The sequence below is a fragment of the Mobula birostris genome, chromosome 2 (genome assembly GCF_030028105.1).
Source record: "Mobula birostris isolate sMobBir1 chromosome 2, sMobBir1.hap1, whole genome shotgun sequence".
NCBI classification, from domain to species: domain Eukaryota; kingdom Metazoa; phylum Chordata; class Chondrichthyes; order Myliobatiformes; family Myliobatidae; genus Mobula; species Mobula birostris.
The window spans coordinates 12,747,336-12,769,007 of NC_092371.1; the positions used below are offsets into that span (position 1 = coordinate 12,747,336).

The following is a 21,672-nucleotide window of genomic DNA, read 5'->3' on the forward strand; positions in this document are numbered from 1 at the left end:
GAGGTACAGAAGCCTGAAAGCAATGATTCAGGAACAGCTTCTTCCCCTCTGTCGTCCAATTTCTGAATGGATACCGAACCTATGAACACTGCCTCACTACTTTTTTATTTCCATTTTTTGTACTACTGTATTTAATTTAACTATTTAATATATTCATTCATACTCTAATTTGGTTTTTCTCTATTATTATGTATTACATTGTACCGCTGCTGCAAAGTTAACAAACATATGCTGGTGATACTAAAACTGATTCTGATGATGATTTCTCAGTGTATACAGGTGAAATGACGGCTGTACTATTAGCTTTGCAGTGGGTGGAGAAAGTGAAACCGATGACAGTTGTAATATTGGCTGTTTCAAGCACAACGATCGGGAGTCTAAAAGATTTACATTCAGAGGCAAAGACCAGATATTATGTGTGAGATAATGCAAACCTGATTTAGGCTTGAAATAATGGGACTCTGTAAACACGAGGAAATCTGCAGATGCTAGGAAGAGGCAGCATCTCTAGGAAGAGTCCTGACGAAGGGTCTCAGCCCAAAACATTGACTGTACCTCTTCCTAGAGATGCTGCCTGGCTTGCTGCGTTCACCAGCAACTTTTATGTGTGTTAATGACTCTGTATTTGTTTTATGTGGATTCCAGGACATGTTTGTATTAGAAGGAATGGGCAAGTGGATAAGTTAGCAAAGGAGACAACTAGACAAGCAGAAGTGGGCATTCAAATAAATTACAGTAAAGGAGAAATATTCTATAAATATTTATTTATTTCTGGTTTTTCGCCTTGATCGTCTTCAAACAATTCCTGAATATCTAACAAGGATGTCATGAACAGAACAAACACAAAAAGAGAAATAATGTATGAGATCATGAAAAGACAATATAACTTCACTGGACATGTGATTAGGAAAGAGGAGTTAGAATGCATGGTAATTATGGGAAAGATTGAAGGGAAGAAAGCAAGAGGAAGACAAAGACAAATGATGATGGAGACAGCAGCCAGAGAATTGGAAATGAATACCAACGATTTGATCCATTTGACCCGAAACAGGAGCGTGTGGGCCATGGCATTCAAAGCTCAAACTGGGCATGGCACCTGATGATGATGATGATGAAAAGAGAAATAAAAAAACATTATTAAAAGTGAAATTTTAAAATGTGGAGAAAACAATGGGTTGAAGAGAGAACAGGAAGACATCTTTATAAAATCCATGAAGAAGTGGGATGGTTGAGGAATGCAGGAAAGAGCAGGAAGAAAGAGGTGATAATATTGAGATTGAGATTTGGGCACACAGGGTTAAATAGTTCATTGTTTTCAATGAAGAAACACAATAATGGGAATCAACAAGAAACCATTGAGCATGTACTGGTGGGGTGTCCCAAGATATAATCAAGAGAGTGATTGGTTGGTTTTAAAGTTCGGTCTGAACAAAAACTGATCCTCTTCTTCTGAAGTTTTATGGTGGTTGTAAACAGCTTGAAGGCATATTACTGCCACCTTCTGAACTGGAGTATGGGTCAGGATATCTAAATCCTATATGTTTATATTTGTATCAAATTCTATAAAAAGACCTGTATTTGTAAGGAACTGTACTATATATATTTAAAGCAATAATCCTCTGATCATTTCCATTAAAAATATTGTTAATCTTAAATTTTATTTTATTCCATGACAACGCGCTGATGGGACAATAACACCTTTGGTTGACCCCATAGAAGCTGCTGCATCTGGGCCTGCTGCCATCTTAACTGAAATTACCAATACTAATACTTTTACACACCTCAGGGGTTCTGACGTCCTCCTTCTCAATCCAAAAGTACTTTTAAAAAGCATACTGAACATCATAATGGAATAACGAAAGTTTATATACAGTTACCCTTCACAAACAGCAATGTGCTGAGAAACAATAATTTTAGTGGTAATGACAGAGAGAGAAATATTAATTCAGGATTCGGGAGACTTACCATCAGAATCAGATTTAATATCAATGGCGTATGTTGTGAAATTAGTTGACTTTGTGGCAGCAGTACATTGCAATGCATAATAATAAAGGAAAAAAACATGAATTACAGCAAGTAGTGCAAAATAGAAATAAGAAAGTAGTGAGGTAGTGTTCATGGGTTCATTGTCCATTCAGAAATCTGATAGCAGAGAGGAAGAGGCGGTTCCTGAATTGCTGAGGGTTTGCCTTCAGGCTTCTGTACCTCATTCCTGATGGTAGCAATGAGAACAAGACATGACCTGGGTGATGGGTGTCCTGAATGATGGACCCCACATTTTTGACGCATTGCTCTGTGAAGGTGTTCTGGATACTCTGGAGGCTAGTGCCCACGATGGAGCTAAGTTTACAATTCTTTGTAGCTTATTTCGATCCTGTGTAGTGCCCCCCACCCCATACCAGATGGTGTTACAGCCAGTTAGAATGCTCTGCACGATACATCCACAGTACTGTGTGCTATTTTACACCCACCTCTAACAGAAGATGGTCCCGCGGTGTAATGATGAATCTGAGAAACAGCATTCCCTTAGCAGTAAAGAGATTTCTTATTTAGATCTGATTACTGAAGATAATTAGACACCTGTTGAATAAATTTTTCCAAAAAATACTCAGAACTGGTTAGTTTTATAAAATCTCTTTTATTGCCATTGAAAGAATACAAAATTTTCCTTAAAACTGTAAGAAACAGATTCTAATATTTCAAAGTCATTTCCCTTCTTGAGTGAACACTCATGATCACTGAGTAAAATTTCTGTGGTAAACAGGTTAATCCCAAACTACAGGTGGACCGTGTCGAGATGTGATCACAGTGCTATCACATTTTGCCTGTTACTAACCCACAGTGGAGAGGTGGACAAACTTTACTAGACCTCTCCAATTATCAGACCGTGCACTACTTTGGATATACAGTGAAGCCTGTGTTGTGTGGTCACCCTTTTATGAATCTCAGCTTATAACACCCACTTTCCCCTTATTATAAGCCCAGATCATAATAGTTAAGACTTACAGTTACAAATAGCTTCCTCCCAAGCAAAAAAAAATTCCACTTGACTTACACCCACCCTATTTCATATTGAAGCACAGGAGAATGGGGTGGGGATATAGAGAGGGTAAATGCAAATAGGCTTTTTCTACTGAGTTTGGTGAGGTTAGAACTAGAGGCAATCGGTTAAGGGTGAAAGGTGAAATGTTTAAGAGGAACCTGAGTGGGAACTTCTTCACTCAGAGTATGGTGCGAGTATGGCAAGCTTGGCCACTGCTTCAGTCAGGCGAGGAGGTGCTGGAGGTGGCGTCCTTGTTTGGTTGGGAGCTGTCCCCCAATGTCCAATGGGTGGAATAACGGGCTGGATTGCATGTGTGTATTTTTGATGCATACTCCCTGGAACTGTACCATCAATTTGCGGGACGTGTAACTCTGGGTCTTGGGCTAACTATGTGCTTTTTTTTTGCATGGCGAAGTGTTTTTTTTGGCTATTTTGAATGTGCTGTGTATGTTTTACACCTTGGCCCCAGAGGAATGCTGTTCCTTTTGGCTGGTTGAACAATAATTAAATTTGATTTGATTTGAGTGTGGAACCAGCTGCCATCTGAAGTGGTGGATGTGGGTTCAATTGCAGCACTAAAGGGAGGTTTTGGATAATTACATGCATGGGAGGGCTATGGAGAGCTATAGCCCAGGTGTAGGTCGATGGAACTAGGCAGAATAACGGCTCAGCATGGACTAGATGGGCCAAAGGGCCTGTTTCTATGCTGTGGTAACTAAGACTCTATGGTAACAAGGAAAGTATCCCTTTACCACCTTGTCCCACCCTCCCAAAACAACAAGTGGGGGTGCAATTTATTAAGCCGACCAAATATACTCTACAATTCCCAAGGCGCTAATGTTAACAACCATTTTTCCATACCTGGAAAATATTAGTGCCCACACTTTTATGTACATCAATAATTCACTCAACAGCAGCATGCACATCCCCAGTACATTGAAATAGGGCTGGTATAAAATTTAACAGAAATTTCTTTTTTCATGAGTGACCACCACACAGGTTAGACTGCAGCAAAGTCCTATCATTTTGTTAAAGTGACCATGTCACTTTATACAGCATCAATAAACAGCTTCACTAAAAAAAAAACTACAATCCTTCTACATAATATAGTAAAATAAACTTAGAAACATTTTTGCTCCAAACTTTTGTTTTTGATTTTCTTTGTAAATATTGAATACCTATGAAGAGTAATATTTTGCAGTTTCAAACTTCTTTGTACGAAAGATTACTATTGTATAAAACCTTAGGAATAGTGAAAAATAGGTTGGATTTTGGTTTTCTTTGTAAGTTACACATGTACCTGTTCTTTACGACTCGCATCTTCAGGGAATTATCATGGTCCTTGCCTTGTACCCTAAGACGTTTCCTGAGATGTTATGGCCACTTGTACGGCCTCTTCTATTCATATTTCAAAAATAAAAAGTTGAAGATGTACAGACCATATTTTATAGTGAAGCAGTAACAGCAAACCACTCCTGACAGGACAGAGCAAAACCACCCTCTCTTATTCTGTTGCTGTTCTGTAACTGGAACAAAGGATTTTGCCCAACGATTTAGCCTGCCTTTTCAAACACTCTGCTGTGCATCACCAGCAGTTTTTGTTGGACTTCAGATCTACAGAAATCTCTTTGTCATTTTAGTTCCAAGCTCAGTCACTAAAAAATCAATGTCTTTTTCCTTAGCTTTTCATCTCTATTAAGATAAAGATGTGTCCCTATTCCCTGGGGCTGTTAAAGGAATGGATGGGCATGAAAACCAGCAGCAAGGGATATCCCAAGACTCAGGAGTACTTCACATGAGAATGCTTGATCAAGTAGGGCTAGAGTAAGAGAATTTTGTACTTGCCAACTAAATATGGACAGCAGGCTCAAAATTTATTCTCAGTTCTCACCAACATGTGCTATATAGCAGCATCAGCACATCGTAAACAGGAGATTCAACAGATGCTGGAAATGCAAAGTAGCACACACAAATGCTGGCGGATCACAGCAGGTGAAGGATATTGGCCCGAAACGTCAACTCTATTCCTTTCCACATATGCTGCCTAACCTGCTGAGTTCCTCCAGCATTTTGTGTATATCAGCACATTATATATTGTTTCACCATTGAGTTCACAAACACAGGAGGCAGAGAACAATGTACTGTTATATTGCATCTAGAGCTTCTGACGGGAGATTAATTTAAAGGCAATTTTTTAAAACTACCATTTCAGAGGATAAGTCAATTTGCTCTCCAGGATTTTACCTGGGGGCAATTGAAGGAATGTCTGAGACCTGCTCAATTTGGGAGTGTGTGTGTGAGAGGGGAGATCTCGGAAGTGCCTCTGTTCCCATTCTTTCTTACCTTTCCGGACAGTAGGAAGGGCTACAGGGCATTTTTGGGAGGGTATCAATTGCAACAGGGAAGGAAAAACTCATCCAGGACACCTCATTCTGAAATAATGCCGGATTTACATGGACTCAATAATTGCATTATCTGTAAAGTTGCCGCACAAGTTGATAGGGTGGTTAAGAAGGAATATGGTGTGTTGGCCTTCGTTTGTCGGGGGATTGAGTTCAAGAGCTGCGAGATAATGTTGCAGCTATATAAAACCCTGGTTAAACCACACTTGACATATTGTGTTCAGTTCTGCTTGTCACATTACAAATAGGATGTGGAACCTTTAGAGAGGATCCAGAGGAGATTTACCGGGATGCAGCCTAGATTGGAGAGCATGTCTTATGAGGATAGGTTGAGCAAGCTAGGGCTGTTCTCTTTGGAGAGAAGGAGAATGAGAGGTGACATGATAGAGGTGTATAAGGTGATAAGAGGCGTAGATTGAGTGGACAGTAGAGTTTTTTTTCTGATGGAAATGGATAATACCATGGTAGATAATTTTAAGGTGATTGGAGGAAAGTATTGGGGGATGTCAGAGATATGTTTTTTTCCATGAAGTGTGGTGGGCGAGTGAACGTGCTGCCAGGGGTGGTAGTAGAGGCGTTAGGGACATTTAAGGGACTCTTAGATAGGCACATGGATGGAAAAAAGGATGGCTATGGGGGAGGGAAGGATTAGATTGATCTTGGAGTAGGTTAAAAGAAAGGCACAACATTGCAGGCCGAAGAGCCTGTACTGTTCTGGGACAGGTGAGGGGAGGTTCGATATTCAATTTCATCAGTTAATTTGGAAAACCAATTAGTGGAGGGAAAAACCTGATGACATATAACTCTGTAAGAGTCAGCATCTTTATAAGTCTAATCTTCATATGGTGAAACTCCCCTTTGGGCAGAACAGATTCAGGTCAAGATATCAAAATCGTAAAGTATTTTGATATTACAGAATATTTGCTTCCACTGGCAGGAGGATCTGTAAGTTTAAGATCTTCGGCAAACGAAGAAGAGGCAAAAGAGGAATCTGTCAGAGCTTGAATCCATTCACTGAAAAGGTGGTAGAAGCAGATGTAATTGTAACCTTCAAAGGAAAATTGGACTGATACGTGAATGGGCATAAGAGTAGGGGGCAAAAATAGTTAGATGGCTCTATCAAATAAACCAAATAGACACGAAAAGATGAATGGTCTCATTCTGGCTCTACTCAATTCTGCAAGTGCTTTCCGAAATGGAGCCTCTCTGAAACAGTTTCATACTATTTCAATTGTTGTTATGTTAATCATGATCATAAAAAAATTCTAAAATTCCAATTCCATTCCCAGAAAGAAAACAAAAAGAGGGACACCATAATACAGAGCTAAGGAAGTTGAAATCCAAAGTATAAACAGGGGTTCAAGTAACTGAGCTTTGCTAATAATAAAATCCATCAGAACAACAGTCAGAATATTATTGCTCAGCATTAAGAGTTCAAAGGTTAGACTCAGAATCCAAATTTTAAAAGAAACATGATTCCCCCTCCCCACCACTATCAGAATAACCCATTCTTACTGCATCCCATTGCAATTTCCACTTGGATGAAGACTGGAGAACAAGGAAATGGAATATACAGGATTACGCAAGCCATTTGATGTCTCAGTGGTCTCTGTCATCTTTTGTTACGAAATTCTATAGCTTGGCCACATTGAAAAGAAAATCTAAAACTCATCCCATACAGAATTCATGTTACTTCCTCCCACCCAGAGAATTATCCTCTTAATATCTCCTATCACTCCTCCAAGAGGACCACAACCTTATCAGGTTTTGTTGGCTTGTGTGCCTCCATGACTCAGAGAGTTTTGTTGGCTGGAATCAGGTCCCTGTGCTTTGGCTCTTGGTAGGGTCACCCATGCCAGATACGTCAAAGGGTAGAAGCCAAACTAAGTATGGTCTACCAGTCCTCCAGGTTTGGGGTTTCAGCTCAGGGCTAACAACCCTGGCTGGTCAAAAGAAAAATTGTTATGGAAACAGCAATGAAGAATCCTTAAAGGACCTTCATTGCTGCCCTAAACACCAGTGACATAATGGGCAGTAAGAAAGTAGTACTTATTAGAAAAGTACTACTTACATTTAGTAGTACTATTACTAAAAGTAGTAAGTATCATGATTAGAAAATGCAATTTTCCTTCTCATGTTTTAAAAAAAGAGATACTAAAATATCTTTACGCCTCAGGAACTCTGCACAACCTAAGATTAAAAGCAAGGATAGAACACAGAGGCACAAAGGCCTGTGGAATGCATTCCTGAAGTTAGTGATCAAATAAGCCAACTTTCAGGAAGAAGTCGATAGGAAACCTAAGGGCTCGTAATAAAGGACACGTTGGCAGGATTAGGATTACAGGTATGGGGGTTAAAGGACTACTTGGGTGTTTATATCGGGTGTATGATTAATACAGCCTCTTTAAAAAGACGTCCACTGACTTGGAATCAATTGGGATTTACTTCATCATGTCTGAAATGCTTGACCCTCCACTGAGACTAAGGTTGCAAATGATCACTTTCTCCATCCTCATTGGCATCAAATGGACGTCGGGTGAATACAATATCAGCAGTGATGAACCACATTGGAAGTTTACAACACCCCAGTCACCATTCATCCCCAAGAATATTCTTCTTCCCCTTCCGGCTTATTTTGAACTAAGGTCAGGTACTTCTTCCTCTTCCCCTCACCATCTACATCTCCAACTCTGGATATTAATCAAGTGCTAACAAGAGAAATCTTTTTGAACCCCTGGTTTAAGACGACCTTGAAAGAAAATATTTCTCAAAGAAAAGGATGATACAATTTAAAAGACAATTAAAAAAAGCAACTCTTCAGTTGATGAATCCAACTCCAGGCACATTAAATGGAAAGGTAACAAGGGCAGTTGTGGGATAGGTGGAAACAGTATCCCTAGAGTTCTGCTTTGCATTCCTCTGGCATTCATAAAACTGAATCTGGGATGTTCCTTGCTCAGAAGATTGGTGTCTTGTTGCAACAGAATCTTATGCAAAATCCAGTCAAAATGGAGGGGGCCCAAATTCCTCCTTTAAATTCACGAAGACCACTTGTAATTTCTGCCCTAAAATAAAAGTGAAGAAACAGAATATTAATGACAGAGCAACACACACAAAATGCTGCAGGAACTAAGCAGGTCAGGCAGCATCTATGGAAGGGAATAAAAAGTCAACGTTTTGGGCCGTGATCCTTCATCAGCGCTGGAAAGGAAGGGGGCAGAACCCAAAATAAAAAGGTGTGGGAGATGGAAGGAGTTCAAGCTGGCAGAGGGAGATTTTCTAGCATGTAGGGGAGAGCATTTTCCCTATTGTTGGATTTGTGAGTTGAAGCACCCCCCTTGAAAATGGAAATGACACACTCAGAGCCTTACCAGATGAGATATTAAAGTCTGCTCTCTGAAATGGGCATAAAAGATCCCATGGCCACCATTTCAGAGATGTTGCAGGAGAGTTTTCCGTATGCCGTGGCCTAAATTATTGAAGTGACTGGATAGAATGGACGTAAAGAGGATGTTTCCAATAGTGTGAGCGTCTAGAACCATAGGGCACAACCTTAGAATATAGAGACATCCCTTTAGAACAGAGATGAGAAAGATTTTTTTAGCCAGAGGGTGGTGAATCTGTGGAATTCTTTGCCACAGGCTGCTAAGGAGTGATATCATTGTGTATATTTAAAGTGGAGATTGATAGGTAATTATTGAAGAACATCTCATTGAGATCACGAGGTAAATGAGAGGAGACTGAGGTGTTATATCACTAAGTAAATTAGAAAACTAACTGGTAGTTCACATAGGAGGAAACCGGACAGCGCCGGAATTGAACCCCGAACACTCCGAGTTGTAATAGTGTCACGCTAACCACTATGCTACCGTGTTCTGCCAGCCATTGTGGGCATACTATGTTGGCGCTGGAATGTGTTGTAACACTTACCGCTGCCCCCAGCACACCCTTTGTTGGTTGTTAAGGCAAGCGACACATTTCACTGGATGTTTCAATGTACATACGACAAATAAACCTGTATCTTGAACCTTGACCAGATTCATAATTCAGAAACCATCTGGTTTCCCTCCTGCCCCTCATAAAATATAAATGGTTTCAAATAAGACTGGTATCTACCTGCTTCACATATGACCCATGGGGTTGGTAGTGTCACCAAGCCCCTGATGAACTACCATATGTGCAGACGTGGATTCGACATTAGAAATCTTCTCCTCTTCTCTTCTCTTAAGGCAAGCAGCTTTGGGGTTTAGATTCCGTTCTGTAGGAACAAATGATGTGGTTTCTGTCTCAGGAATATATTCCAAAATTATATTTAAACAATACCACTATTAAATCAAGAATATCCTTCCTATATTATTATTTCCATCACTTTGCTTTCAGGATGTTTCCAAATATATGATAGTTAATGAGGTACTTTATAAATGTACCGAGTGTGGTGATGCCACAGTATATACTCACAGGCATTGTGGCTCAGAGGGCCAAGATGGCGCTGGCGATACATGGCAAAGTTCTTACAGTATTGTGGTAAACAACCACTTTGTACACTTCCAGGAGTAGGACCAAGATAAGAGCAAAATTTACCTGTACTTATCCAAGGGTTTACCAGGATGCCTTATGAGGAAAGGTTGAGCAAGCTAAGGTTATTCTCTTTGGAGTGAAGGAGGATGAGAGGAGACTTGATAGAGGTGTACAAAATGATAAGATCAACTGGACAGCCAGAGCCTTTTTTCCAGAGCAGTAATGACTAATAGAAGGAGGCATACTTTGAAGGTAATTGGAGGAAATTACACTCGGTGGCCAGTGTATTGGTCTTCTGCTGCTACAGCCCATTCATTTCAAGGTTTGACATGTTGTGCATTCAGAAGTTCTCTTCTACACACACCTGTTATAATGTGTAGTTATTTGAGTTACTGTCATCTTCCAGTTTGTCCATTCTCCTCTGACGTCTTTCATTAACAAGGCATTTTCACCCACAGAACTGCTACTCATTGAATTTTTTTAAAACTCTAGAACGTTGTGTGTGAAAACTCTACAAGACCAGTAGTTTCTGAGATACTCAAACCACTGATCGGGCACCGCAAATCATTCCGCAGTCAAAGTTACTTAGATCACATATCCTCCCCATTCTGGTTTGGTCTGAACAACTGAACTGCTCGTCCATATCAGCACGCTTTTCTACATTGTGTTGCTGCCACATGCTTGGCTGATTAGATATTTGCATTAACTATTAGGTGTACCTAATAAAGTGGCCACTGAGTGTATAATGTGGATGTTAGAAATAGGTATTTTACATAGAAAGTGGTGGGAGTATGCAACACACTGCCAGGGGTGGTGGTAGAGGCAGATATGTTAGGGACATTTAAGAAACTCTTAGATAGGCACATGGTTGATAGAAAAGTGGAGGGCTATGTGAGAGGGAAGGGATAGTTTGATCTTAGATTAGATTATAAGATTGGTACAATGTCATTGGCCAAAGGCCTGTACAGTTCTGTAAGGTTCTATGTTCAAATGTTTGTGAATCCTTGGAATTCTCTGCTCCAGAGACCGTGCACCATTGAGCACATCTACATGGAGCACTGTCACAGGAAAGCAGCTTCCATCCTCAAAGACCCACCCTACTCAGACCCTGCTCTCTTGTCACTGCTGCCATCATGTAGAAGGTACAGGAGCCTCAGGAACAGTTACTACCCCACAACCATCAGGCTCCTGAACCTGTGTGGACAATTTCACTCAACGTCACTCGCCCATCAATGAACTGTTCCCAAAACCAATGGACTTACTTTGAAGGATTCTTAATCTCATGTTCTCAATATTTATTGCTCATTTATTTTTTTTATCCTTCTGTATTTGCAGAGTTTGTTGTCTTCTGCACACTGGTTGCTTGTCTGTCCTATTGGGTGCTGTCTTTCATTGACTCTATTATGTTTCTCGGATTTACTGTGAATGGCCTCATGAAAACGGATCTCTGGGTTGTATATAGTCATATATATGTACTTGATAATGAACTTATTTTGAACTTTGAACATTGTGGATGTTTATTTACCGAACTCATTCAAGGTCGAGATTGAGGGTATAAATACGGGGGAAATGGAGGAATATGGGGAATGGGTGAGAAAGTGTTTAAGATCAATCATGATTCACACCTGTACTCATTTCTTACATTCTTGTTAATGTCCCTCAACATCACCTCCCTGAACAAGAAGGCACTTCCGAAGGAGATTGAAGCAAGCGAGGCTTCCTTTTCCCCATCCCCACATTTTAACTGAATTTTACAGGAGCACCATTGAGGGCGTCCTGACAAGCTGCATTGCCATTTGGTATGGGAGCCGCCGAGCATCGAACTGGATGTTCCTACAGAGGACAGTGAGGACGCCTGAATGGATGATAGGGGACATTTATCAGTACTCACGGCCCTTAGTATTATCAAGGATCCCATCCATCCGTCCAGCATCCTCTTTGACTTTCTACCTTCAGGCAGGAGACTCCGATGCATAAAAACAAGAAGAGTCAGGATGGGAAACAGGTTCTTCCCTCAGGCCATTAGGCTTCTGAACTCACTGCTGCATCACATTCAAAGTGTCACCAGTTAATCTGTTCTGTAGCTGATATTATTTCATTTACGCACTTTATTTATTTATGCATAATTCCTCTGTAGATTTTATCCTTACTTTCCTAAGTTATTGTGTGTTATGTTTACCACTGTGCTTTACATCCTGTTCCAGAGAACTTTGTCTCATTTGACAGTTTATACATGATGATAGTTATATGACAATAAACTTGACATGACTTGATTCTTAAAGTGAACTAACTGACCCCCTATTACACGGATTGATCCCATTGAGAGCTTGGTGACTTAAAGTGCATACGCACAGAAGTCAGTGGGACCAAATCTCAACAATAGAGTACAATGTTATATGTTTTGTGCAAGTGACCATGTGTGACAGGTTGTATATTTCTCCAACTAACCTCTGACTTGTTGCTCCAGCCCCAGAATGACAGAGACAGCCTGGTGGAGGATCAGAAGTTTTGTCTGTGGTTTATCATTCTTCATGTGAAGCTGACACATCCTACCCAGTTCCTTAAATGCCTCATTGATGTCCCGTACACGGAGGCGCTCACGGGCGTTGTTTGCCATCCGCCGGTCCTTCTCTCGCTCAGCCTTCTGCTCCGGATTCAAGTCATCATCCTCGTGATTGCTGGAACAAATCCAAACAGGTTCTGTACCTTTAACATTTTGTTTCCAGAAACTTCCCTTTCAGATTGCCCTCTCAGAAATCCAACAGGTATGATTGTCAGGGAGTGTAGAGGAGGCTTCCCCATTCTGATGTTTGGTCAAAACAACTGAACCTCTTGAGCATGTCTGCATGCTGTTACTACCACGTGATTGGCTGATTAGATATTTGCATTATCGAGCAGGTGTACATGAATGGCCACTGAGTGTGTATCACCTTACTGCCTCTGAAGTCAATGGTCAGGGCACCAAAGGATCTGTGATGCTTTGTTGTGTCTGAGCAGGGGTTAGTGAGGCTGATTGTTACAGTGGGCACCTCTGACCCTCTGGTTCAGGGGGAAGGTAAGACCCTGGCTCATTCCCATCAACACCACTCCTCCCCCACCCACGGGCACACAGTCCATCCCAGAACTTGGCGCTGAGATGGATGCTCTTCCAGCTCCAAGATTCACCTGGTCACTGACCATGTTTGTGGATTCTGAGCCACACTGAACAAGATCTTGCAGAGGTTTAAGACTGAGAGGGATGGATCAATAAGAGCTTAAACCAGAGTAGGAGGACACATACTGAGAAATTGCTTCACTCAAAGGTTTGAATCTTTGGCATTCTCTACTCCAGCGAGCTATGAAGGACAGCATAAGAAACAAAAATTGTCAGGAAATGTAGAGGAGGCTTGACCCAAAAGCAGAGCAGCAGAGACAATTTAGCAGTGAATGATATTTTACTAATAAACTGCAAAATAACAAGCCACAAAACAAGAGAGAACAGATACTAAACATGACAAGATAACTGAAGGCTAAGAGCAACTGACTGGTTCGATGGGTGAACAAGTACTGTGGATAAGAACTGGGTTTAAACAGACTGCAAGTGATGAGTTGGAAATGAGTGGCAGATGACTCCTGTCGGTCAGGTCTGATAATGATGGGCCTTTTTTCAAATATATTTAATTCTAATATTTGTTGTATGTGGTAAACTGTTAACTTGGTTTATCATTGTCATGTGTACTGAGGTATTTGCATACTGTTATACAGATCAATTCATTGCAATATTGAGGGAATACAAGTTAAAAACACCAACAGAATTCAGAATAAACTGTTATTCCTTACAATAAAAGGAGCAAGATACAGGAGATGAATCTACTCTAATATTCAGCCGATGTGACCATCTATTTTAGTGATGTTGATTAGGAGATAACCTTTGGCCCCAAGACACCGAGGAGAATGTCATTGCCTTTCTTTGATAATGTATTATGAGATCTTTGCATCTACCTGTGGCAAAAGGTGTACTCAGTTAAATACAAAAACTTAAGACGCAGGAGCAGAATTAGGTCACTTGGCCTATCGAGTATGTTACACCATTCCATCATGGCTGATTTATTATCCCTCTCAACCACATTCTCCTGCCTTCTCTTCAAACCCTTTGACCTTGACTAATCAAGAACCTATCTGTGTCCAATGGTCCTAGACCACCTCAAATGCCAGCACTTCTTTCTTAGATATGGGGCCCAAATGGCCCACAAAACTCCAAATGTTCTCTGATCAATGTCTTATAAAGTCTCAGCATTTCCTTTTGTATGGACCTTGATAGAAAGCAAACAGTCCCTAAAGATGTAATGTGGAACTGTACAAGTCAATGATGAGATCACACTTGGAGTATCGAGTGCAGTTGTGGTCAAGTAGCTATTGGAAAGACATCATGAAACAGGAAAGGCTATGGGAAACATTCATGAGATACCACTGGGACAGGTAGGACTCGTTGATCTTTATTTGGTCACTCCATGGCCTTGCTTCCTGAAGGGCTTCACAATGATCATCTCTTAATCTGGCATGAGGGCAGCATTGCTATGCTACGGGTAGTGCAAATTCTCACTGCGCTAATGACCTCTATTTGTTTCTAAGGTTCAGTTTGGATTGGGTACAAATCTAATAAAGTAAAGATTGGTTTTATTTGTCACATGTATATTTCCATGTACAGTGAAACACATTGTTTGTCCTAACACGCTGTATCACTGCACTGCACAGAAACTGTGCTGTGGTGGTCAGGAAGGCTCTACAATGAGTTATCAAAACTGCCCAATGCATTACTGCACTAGCCTACCCACCATCAAGGACATACATAAATACAGAAGGGTGCCAGAAAAGGGCCAGTAAAATCATGAATGATCCCGCCTACCCTGCTCATGGACTGTTTGTCTCACTCCCATCAAGGAGGAGACTACGTAGCATCCATACCAGGACCGCCAGACTCAAAATCAGTTACTTTCCCCAAGCAGTCAGACTGATCAATACCTCCATCCACTTACTCCACAAATACTTCAATATTTCCATCAGTTACTTTATGTCCAGCCTGGCATCACTTTATATATACAATCAATCTATCTATATAAGTTAATTTAATGTATTTATATTTATTGTGTTTATTATTATTATTATTGTTATTATGTTCTTTATTTGATTGTGTTATTTTGTGCTGCATTGGATCTGGAGTAACAATTATTTCATTCTCCTTTACACTTGTGTACAGGAAATGACATTAAACAATCTTGAATCTTGAATGACCAAAATATCTGAGGACATGCTGGGGGCAGCCCGCAGGTTCCGCCATGCTTCCAGCAACAACATCACATGCCCACAACTTAATAACCCTAATCCATACATCTTTGGAATGTGAGAGGAAACCGGAGCACCCAGAGGAAACCCATGCGGCCATGGGAAGAACATACAAACTCCTTTCAGAAAGCAGTGGGAACTGGACTCTGATCCATTCATAGCTGACATTGTAAAGAGTTGTACTAACTGCTACATTACCATGCCACAACATTCAGAATTGAACTGTGACCTTCTGGCCTGCTAAATATTTTATTGAGGTAAGGATGACACATTTAGTAATAATTTATGTGCGATTATTATACTTATGGTGATGATTAGATGATGAAAAATACTAGGGCACAGCTCGGGGCTTAGGTATTAAACCTGAGTAGATCTATAGTTGATAATGACCTCTTTTGCGCTTTTTTCAACGTTAAATCTCCCCATGCCTTCTTTACCTTGATCGGCTGCGTCCTGATTTGTCTTTCCTGTGATCCTCGCCATCGTCATCCTCAGACAAGTCATCTTCCAGCTGGGAGCTCAAGCTGTTCTCCTTCTCCTTCTCATCTCCTTTGGTCTCCATGGAGATGGTGGAAGAGAGTGCCTGCGATCCTGACGTGAAAGCAGCTAAAATATATCAAGACCACGATCAGTCAAGAAACTTAATTTTTTTGCCATATTTCATGGAGCTAATTGACAACTTACACAACTGAAACATTCTTAGAAATGTGATCATATAAAATTTGATATTGTGATACAAAAAGAGAGCCCAGAACTAAGTTCCCCATGGGAGGCTAATCCAGAAGATTAAGATGTATAGGATCCATGGTGAATTGGCTGTGTGGATTCAGGACTGGCTTGCGCATAGAAGAGAGAGGACAGTGGTTGAAAGGACTTATTAAAGCTGGAGTCTGCAATTAGTGGTGTTTCACAGGGATCTGCACTGGGACCTCTGCTGCTTGTGATGTGTATAAATGACCTGGATGAAAACGTAGATGGGTGCGTTAGTAACTTTGTGGATGATACCAAGATTGGTGGAGCTGTGGAAAGTGCAGAGGACTGGCAACGAATACAGTATGATATAGACCATTTGCAGATATGGCCTGAGAAATAGCAGATGGAGTTTAACCCAGATAAATGTGAGGTGTTGCACCTCAGTATGGAAAATGTAAGGAGACAGTACATTGTGTTAAAGGCAAGGTCTTTAGCTGAGCAGAGAAAATCCTGGGATCTAAATTCATAGCTCCTTGAAAGTGGCTACACGGGTGGATAAGGTGTTTAAGAAGGCTTTATGGAATGCTTGCTTTTGTTAGTCAAGGCATTGAGTTCGAAAGTCAGGAGGTGATGTTGCAACTTTATAAAACTCTGGTTAGTCCACATCTGGAGTATTGCACACAGTTCTGGTCACCCCACTATAGGAAGGATGTTGAGGCTTTGGAGAGGGTGCAGAAGAGATTTACCAGATGCTGCCTGGTTTAGAGGACATATGCTATCACAAGAGGCTGGAGAAACTTGGGTTGTTTTCTCTGGAGTGCCGGAGGCTGAGGGGAGAGCTGATACAGATTTACAAGATTATGACAGGCATAGATAGAGTGGACAGAGAGTGTCTTTGTATCTTTTTTCCCAGGGTAAAAATATCTAATAGCAGAGAGCATGCATTGAAGGTGAGAGAGAGTAGGTTTGAGGAGAATGTGAGGAGTAGGTTTTTTACTCAGAGAGTACCAGATGCCTGGAATGCGCTGGCTGGTATGGTGGTAGAGTCAAATACATTAGAGGATTTTAAGAGATGTTTGCATAGGCACATTGATATAAGAAAAATGGAGGGACATAGACATGGTGTAGATAGGAAGGATTGGTGTTTGGGTACTTTTGATTTGCTTTTTAATTGGTTTGGCACAACATTGTGGGGCGAATGGCCTGTTCCTGTACTGTACTCTTCTTCTATAAAAAAGACAGTCAAAGTTCAGCCAAAACAAAAGGGATCTTAAAGGAGAAGCACTCAGCTTCACTTAGTCAGGATCAATATTGTGTCTTGCCTAACCTTCCTTGAAAACAAACAAAGCCATGATTCATCCCATCTGATGCTTCTATGACACTGTATGTATAAATCATTACAATGCAGGAAAGATTTCTTTCATATCATCTATCATCTACAACAAAAGGGAAGATCGATCGGCCCATTGACTCAATGCTGTCTCTCACATCAATCTCTAACTCAACACCCGACTGGAGAAACCATCCATAACCCCCGAATTCCACACCTTATACTCTTTCTGCTTATACTGCAGCATGTACCAAATTTTATTTATTAAGGTACATTGGTCTTCATAAATCAGAGTATTGAGTACATGAAATGGGGTGTTATGCTGAAGTTGGTGATGCTAATTCGGAGTACTGTGTGCAGCCTTGGTCACCTATGAACAGGAAAGATGCAAGTAATATCAAAAGAGTACAGAGGAAATTTATAAGGATGTTGCTGGATCTGAAGGACCTGAGTTACAAGGAAAGATTGAATAGGTTAGGACTTTATTTCTTGGAATGTAGAACAATGAGAGGAGATTGGCTAGATGTAAACAAAATTATGAGGGGTATAGGTAGGGTAAACACAGGCAGGCTTTTCCCCTGAACTTGGGTGGGACTACAACCAGAGGTCATGGGTTCGGGGTGAAAGGTGAAAAGTTTAAGGGGAACATGAAGGGGAACTTCTTCACTCAGAGGGTTGTGAGAGTGTTGACAAGTAGTCGATGGGAGTAGGCAGTTTAAATGGTTCAGAATGGACTAGATGGGCCAAATGGCCAGTTGTTGTGCTGTACCTTTCTACAATCTGTTTATTTACAGATGCAGAGGCTCTTCTGACCCTTCGAGCTGCCCTGCCCAAAAACCCATTGATATAACCCGAGCCTAATCACAGGACCAATTAACCTACTAACCGGTACTTCTTTAGACTGTGGGAGGAAACCAGAGCGCCCAGAGAAAACCCCCGCACTCACAAGAAGGAACATACACACTTGCTTACAAAGGATGCTGGAACTGAACTCCAACGGCCCGAGCTGTAATAGCATCACGCGAACTGCCATGCTACCATGTATCACTGACATATGACATGAGAATTGTTGTTTTGCAGCAGCAGTACAGGTGCAAAGACATAAAAATCTATAAATTCACAAAAATAAATAAATACAGCAGTGACATCTCAGTGGAATTGATTAGAAATGTATCACTTTCGCTTCACCTTACCTCGGCACACATCCTGAGCCTGGTGGTTGAGTCCTGCTGCTGCTAAGGCTGCAGACACCACAGTGGGCAGACCTGTCAAACTAGAGTGGACGTTTGTTGCGTCATCCCGATGAGTGGTTGCCTGTGGAAGATAAGCAAAAGACAAGGTTAGGACCAATACTGAGTGGCATGATAGCATAGTGGTTAGCTCAGTGCTCTACAGCGCCAGTAGTAAGATTAGGCTTCAGTTGCCGTCGCTGTCTGTAAGGAGTTTGTACATTCTCTCTGTGACTATGCCAGTTTCCTCTGTGTGCTTCAGTTTCCTTGCACAGTCTAAAGACATACGGGTTAGGGTTAATAAGTTGTGGGCATGTTATTTTGGTATCAGAAGCATGGTGACACCTGTAGGCTGCCCCCAGCACATCCTCAACTCCATTGGTCGTTGACTCAAATGATGTATTTCACTGTGTATTTCAATGTACATGTGACAAATAAAGATTATCTTTAATTTTTAATGTTTAGATGAAGGCAATACAGGTTTCCCCTGCTATCCGAAAGTAGAGCGGTCCTATGAAACCTTTCGTAAGCCGAAATGGCGTAAAGTGAAGAAGCAATTACCATTAATTTATATGGGAAAAATTTTTGAGCGTTCCCGGACTCGAAAAATAACCTACCAAATCATACCAAATAACACATAAAACCTAAAATAACACTATCGTGTAGTAAAAGCAGGAATATGATATGATAAATACACAGCCTATATAAAGTAGAAATAGTATATGTACTGTGTAGTTTCACTTACCAGAATCGGGAAGACAGCAAGCACACTGGAAGGTTCACTCATTTTTCTATCATACAGTTCTTTGTAAGCACTCAAAACATCCTGCAAACCTGCCCTAAACCTACAAGCCCTTTCAAAATTAAAGTCATACTTTTCTGTAATCGTTGCAGCACTGTCAATCGTAGTGAAAATCTCACGCAGTTCAAAGCTCTATAACGGCTCGCTGCAAAACAAATGCTGAACGCTATTTTGGCTTTTCACTTCCTTTCGTAAAAGCAAAAATCCTCTTCGGATTTCTTTCGGTTAGCGAAAACAGGTACTAATGTAGGTCTTTCGTAAAAGTGAAGTGGCATAAAGCAAACTTTCGTAAAGTGGGGGATACCTGTACCTGTGTGTGTCGGTGTGTGTGTGTGAGTGTGTGTGTGAGCGCACGTGCTCGAGCATGTGGTTTATAAGATTAAAAGGAACCTGCAGAGTTACATTTTCCACACAGAGGTTAGTGGGTAAATGGAACATGCTACCAGAGAAAGTGGTACAGAGATGGATACAGTTAAGAAAATTAACATTTGGGCAGGTACACGGATAGGAAGGGTTTAGAGGGATGTGGGCCAAATTCAGGCTCATTTAGGCATTTGGTCAGCATGAAGGAGTTGGGCTGAAGGGTTTGTTTTCTGTGCAACACAGCTCTGTGGCTCTCATTAGCTTTAGTTCAGTGAGTAGCACAAATCCTAAAGTTGTGGGTTCAAATCCCAGTCCAGAGCTCTTATGCCACTGGAAGAGCATTGTGCTGTTCTGAGGGAGCCCAAGCACAGGGAAAGTTTCAAAGGAGGGTCTAATTATGTGAATGGCAGTGGGACTAACTGGAGCAATGTTTGAAGTAGTGCCAAACTCTGAGACATTAAAACAAAGGCCCACCTGGCTTCTTAGGCATGAGGAGATTGTTGTGTTGAAGGGGAGAGCAGGAAAATTATCAATATTGTTGTGGGGTCATTATTTATCCCACAACCACAAGCAGGTGATATCAGGGTTGTCTGAGCTAGGTGTACACAAATTGGCTGTTCTGTGTCCATATTACAACAGAGACACTTCAAAAAGTAGCTCCTGGCTGTAAGGTGCTAGGACAACCTAAGGTCAAGAAAGCAGCTCTCTCAAGTTCAAGGGTGTCAACATCTCTTAAGATCTATCCTGGGCCCAATATATTGCTGCAATTACAAAGACAGCAGCTATACTTCATTAGGAGCTTGAGGTGATTTGGTATGTCACCAAATATCCAACAATGTTCTGTAGATGTACTGTGGAAAGCAGTCTGACTGGCTGCACCACCGTCTGGTATGGGGGTGGGGGCTACTGCACAGGATCAGAAAAACCTGCCGAAAGTTGTTAACTCAGTCAGCTCCATCATGGGCACTAGCCTCCCTAGCACTGAGGACATTTTCAAAAGGTGATGCCTCAAGAAGGCGGTATCCATCAATAAGGACCCCCATTCTCTCTCTTTTTGTGCCCTCTTCTCATTGATACCATCAAGGAGGAGGTCCAGGAGCCTGAAGACACACTCTCAATGTTTTTAGGAACAGCTTTTTCCCCTCCGCCATCGGATTTCTGAATGGACAATGAAAACTACTTCACCACTGCTCTTCTTGCACTACTCATTTATTTTACATCTTTCCCATTTTAACTCAGCAATTCTTATGTATTGCAATGTACTTCTGCAGCAAAACAACAAATTTTGTGACACCAGATTCTAATTCTGATTCTGACTACAACCAAAGTCAAGTGACAACGTGGAAGGATTTAAAATGCAGTTGTCAGTTTGAGTTGAGAGCACTAGGTGGCGCCAGAGTCTGTCAACAGCACTTGGGAATTGTACACCAGGGCAAAGTAGACTCAGGACACAGAAAATGCTGCAGGTTATACAGCATCTGTGTTTTGGGCTGAGACCTTTCATCAGGACTGGAAAGGAAGAGGGGTAGAAGTCGAAGTAAATACTGGGGTCATATTAGAGTGCCCAGGATGTACTTTTAATGCTCAAGGCAGGCTTTAATCCACAGGAAAGATCTTCAGCCCTGTTTTCTATGGGTCTGTGCTGCTGAAAGCAACGGAGTCACTACAAACAAGAATAGCTACTTACCCTCCCTAAGCTGTTCTACAATCAACCAACTGTGGTACAAAGGAAGCCCTTTGGCCCACTGAATATGTGCCCATTCTAAATAGAGCAATTTCCCCAGCTCCTTGCCCAAAACAGTGCAAACCTTTAACTTTAATTTACTTTAGAGATTCAGCATGGTATCAGGTCCTTCCAGCTATCTCACAAACCTTTTTCTTGTAATTCCGTGACTGGCAGAGAAATCCTGATCTTTAACCCCTTTCTGCTTCAAAGTTTTTTCCTTTCAGCCCCCTTGAAAGCCGTAGAT

At 41.2% G+C, this 21,672-nt stretch overlaps 1 protein-coding gene across 2 annotated transcripts in view; it reads right to left on the reverse strand.

Annotated features, from left to right (window-relative positions):
• Positions 1–2,639: 2,639 nt before the first annotated feature.
• LOC140212485 (transcription factor 12-like) overlaps positions 2,640–21,672 on the reverse strand; it is a 169,484-nt gene continuing 150,451 nt past the window's right edge. For both annotated transcript variants that reach the window (XM_072283361.1, XM_072283352.1), the window contains 5 exons: positions 18,502–18,622; positions 15,723–15,891; positions 12,412–12,641; positions 9,562–9,703; positions 2,640–8,510 (listed from right to left, as the gene is read on the reverse strand). In XM_072283361.1, coding sequence (XP_072139462.1) covers positions 9,567–9,703; positions 12,412–12,641; positions 15,723–15,891; positions 18,502–18,622 — 657 coding nt within the window. In that variant the 3' untranslated portion in view covers positions 2,640–8,510; positions 9,562–9,566. The remainder of the gene's footprint in view (positions 8,511–9,561; positions 9,704–12,411; positions 12,642–15,722; positions 15,892–18,501; positions 18,623–21,672) is intronic.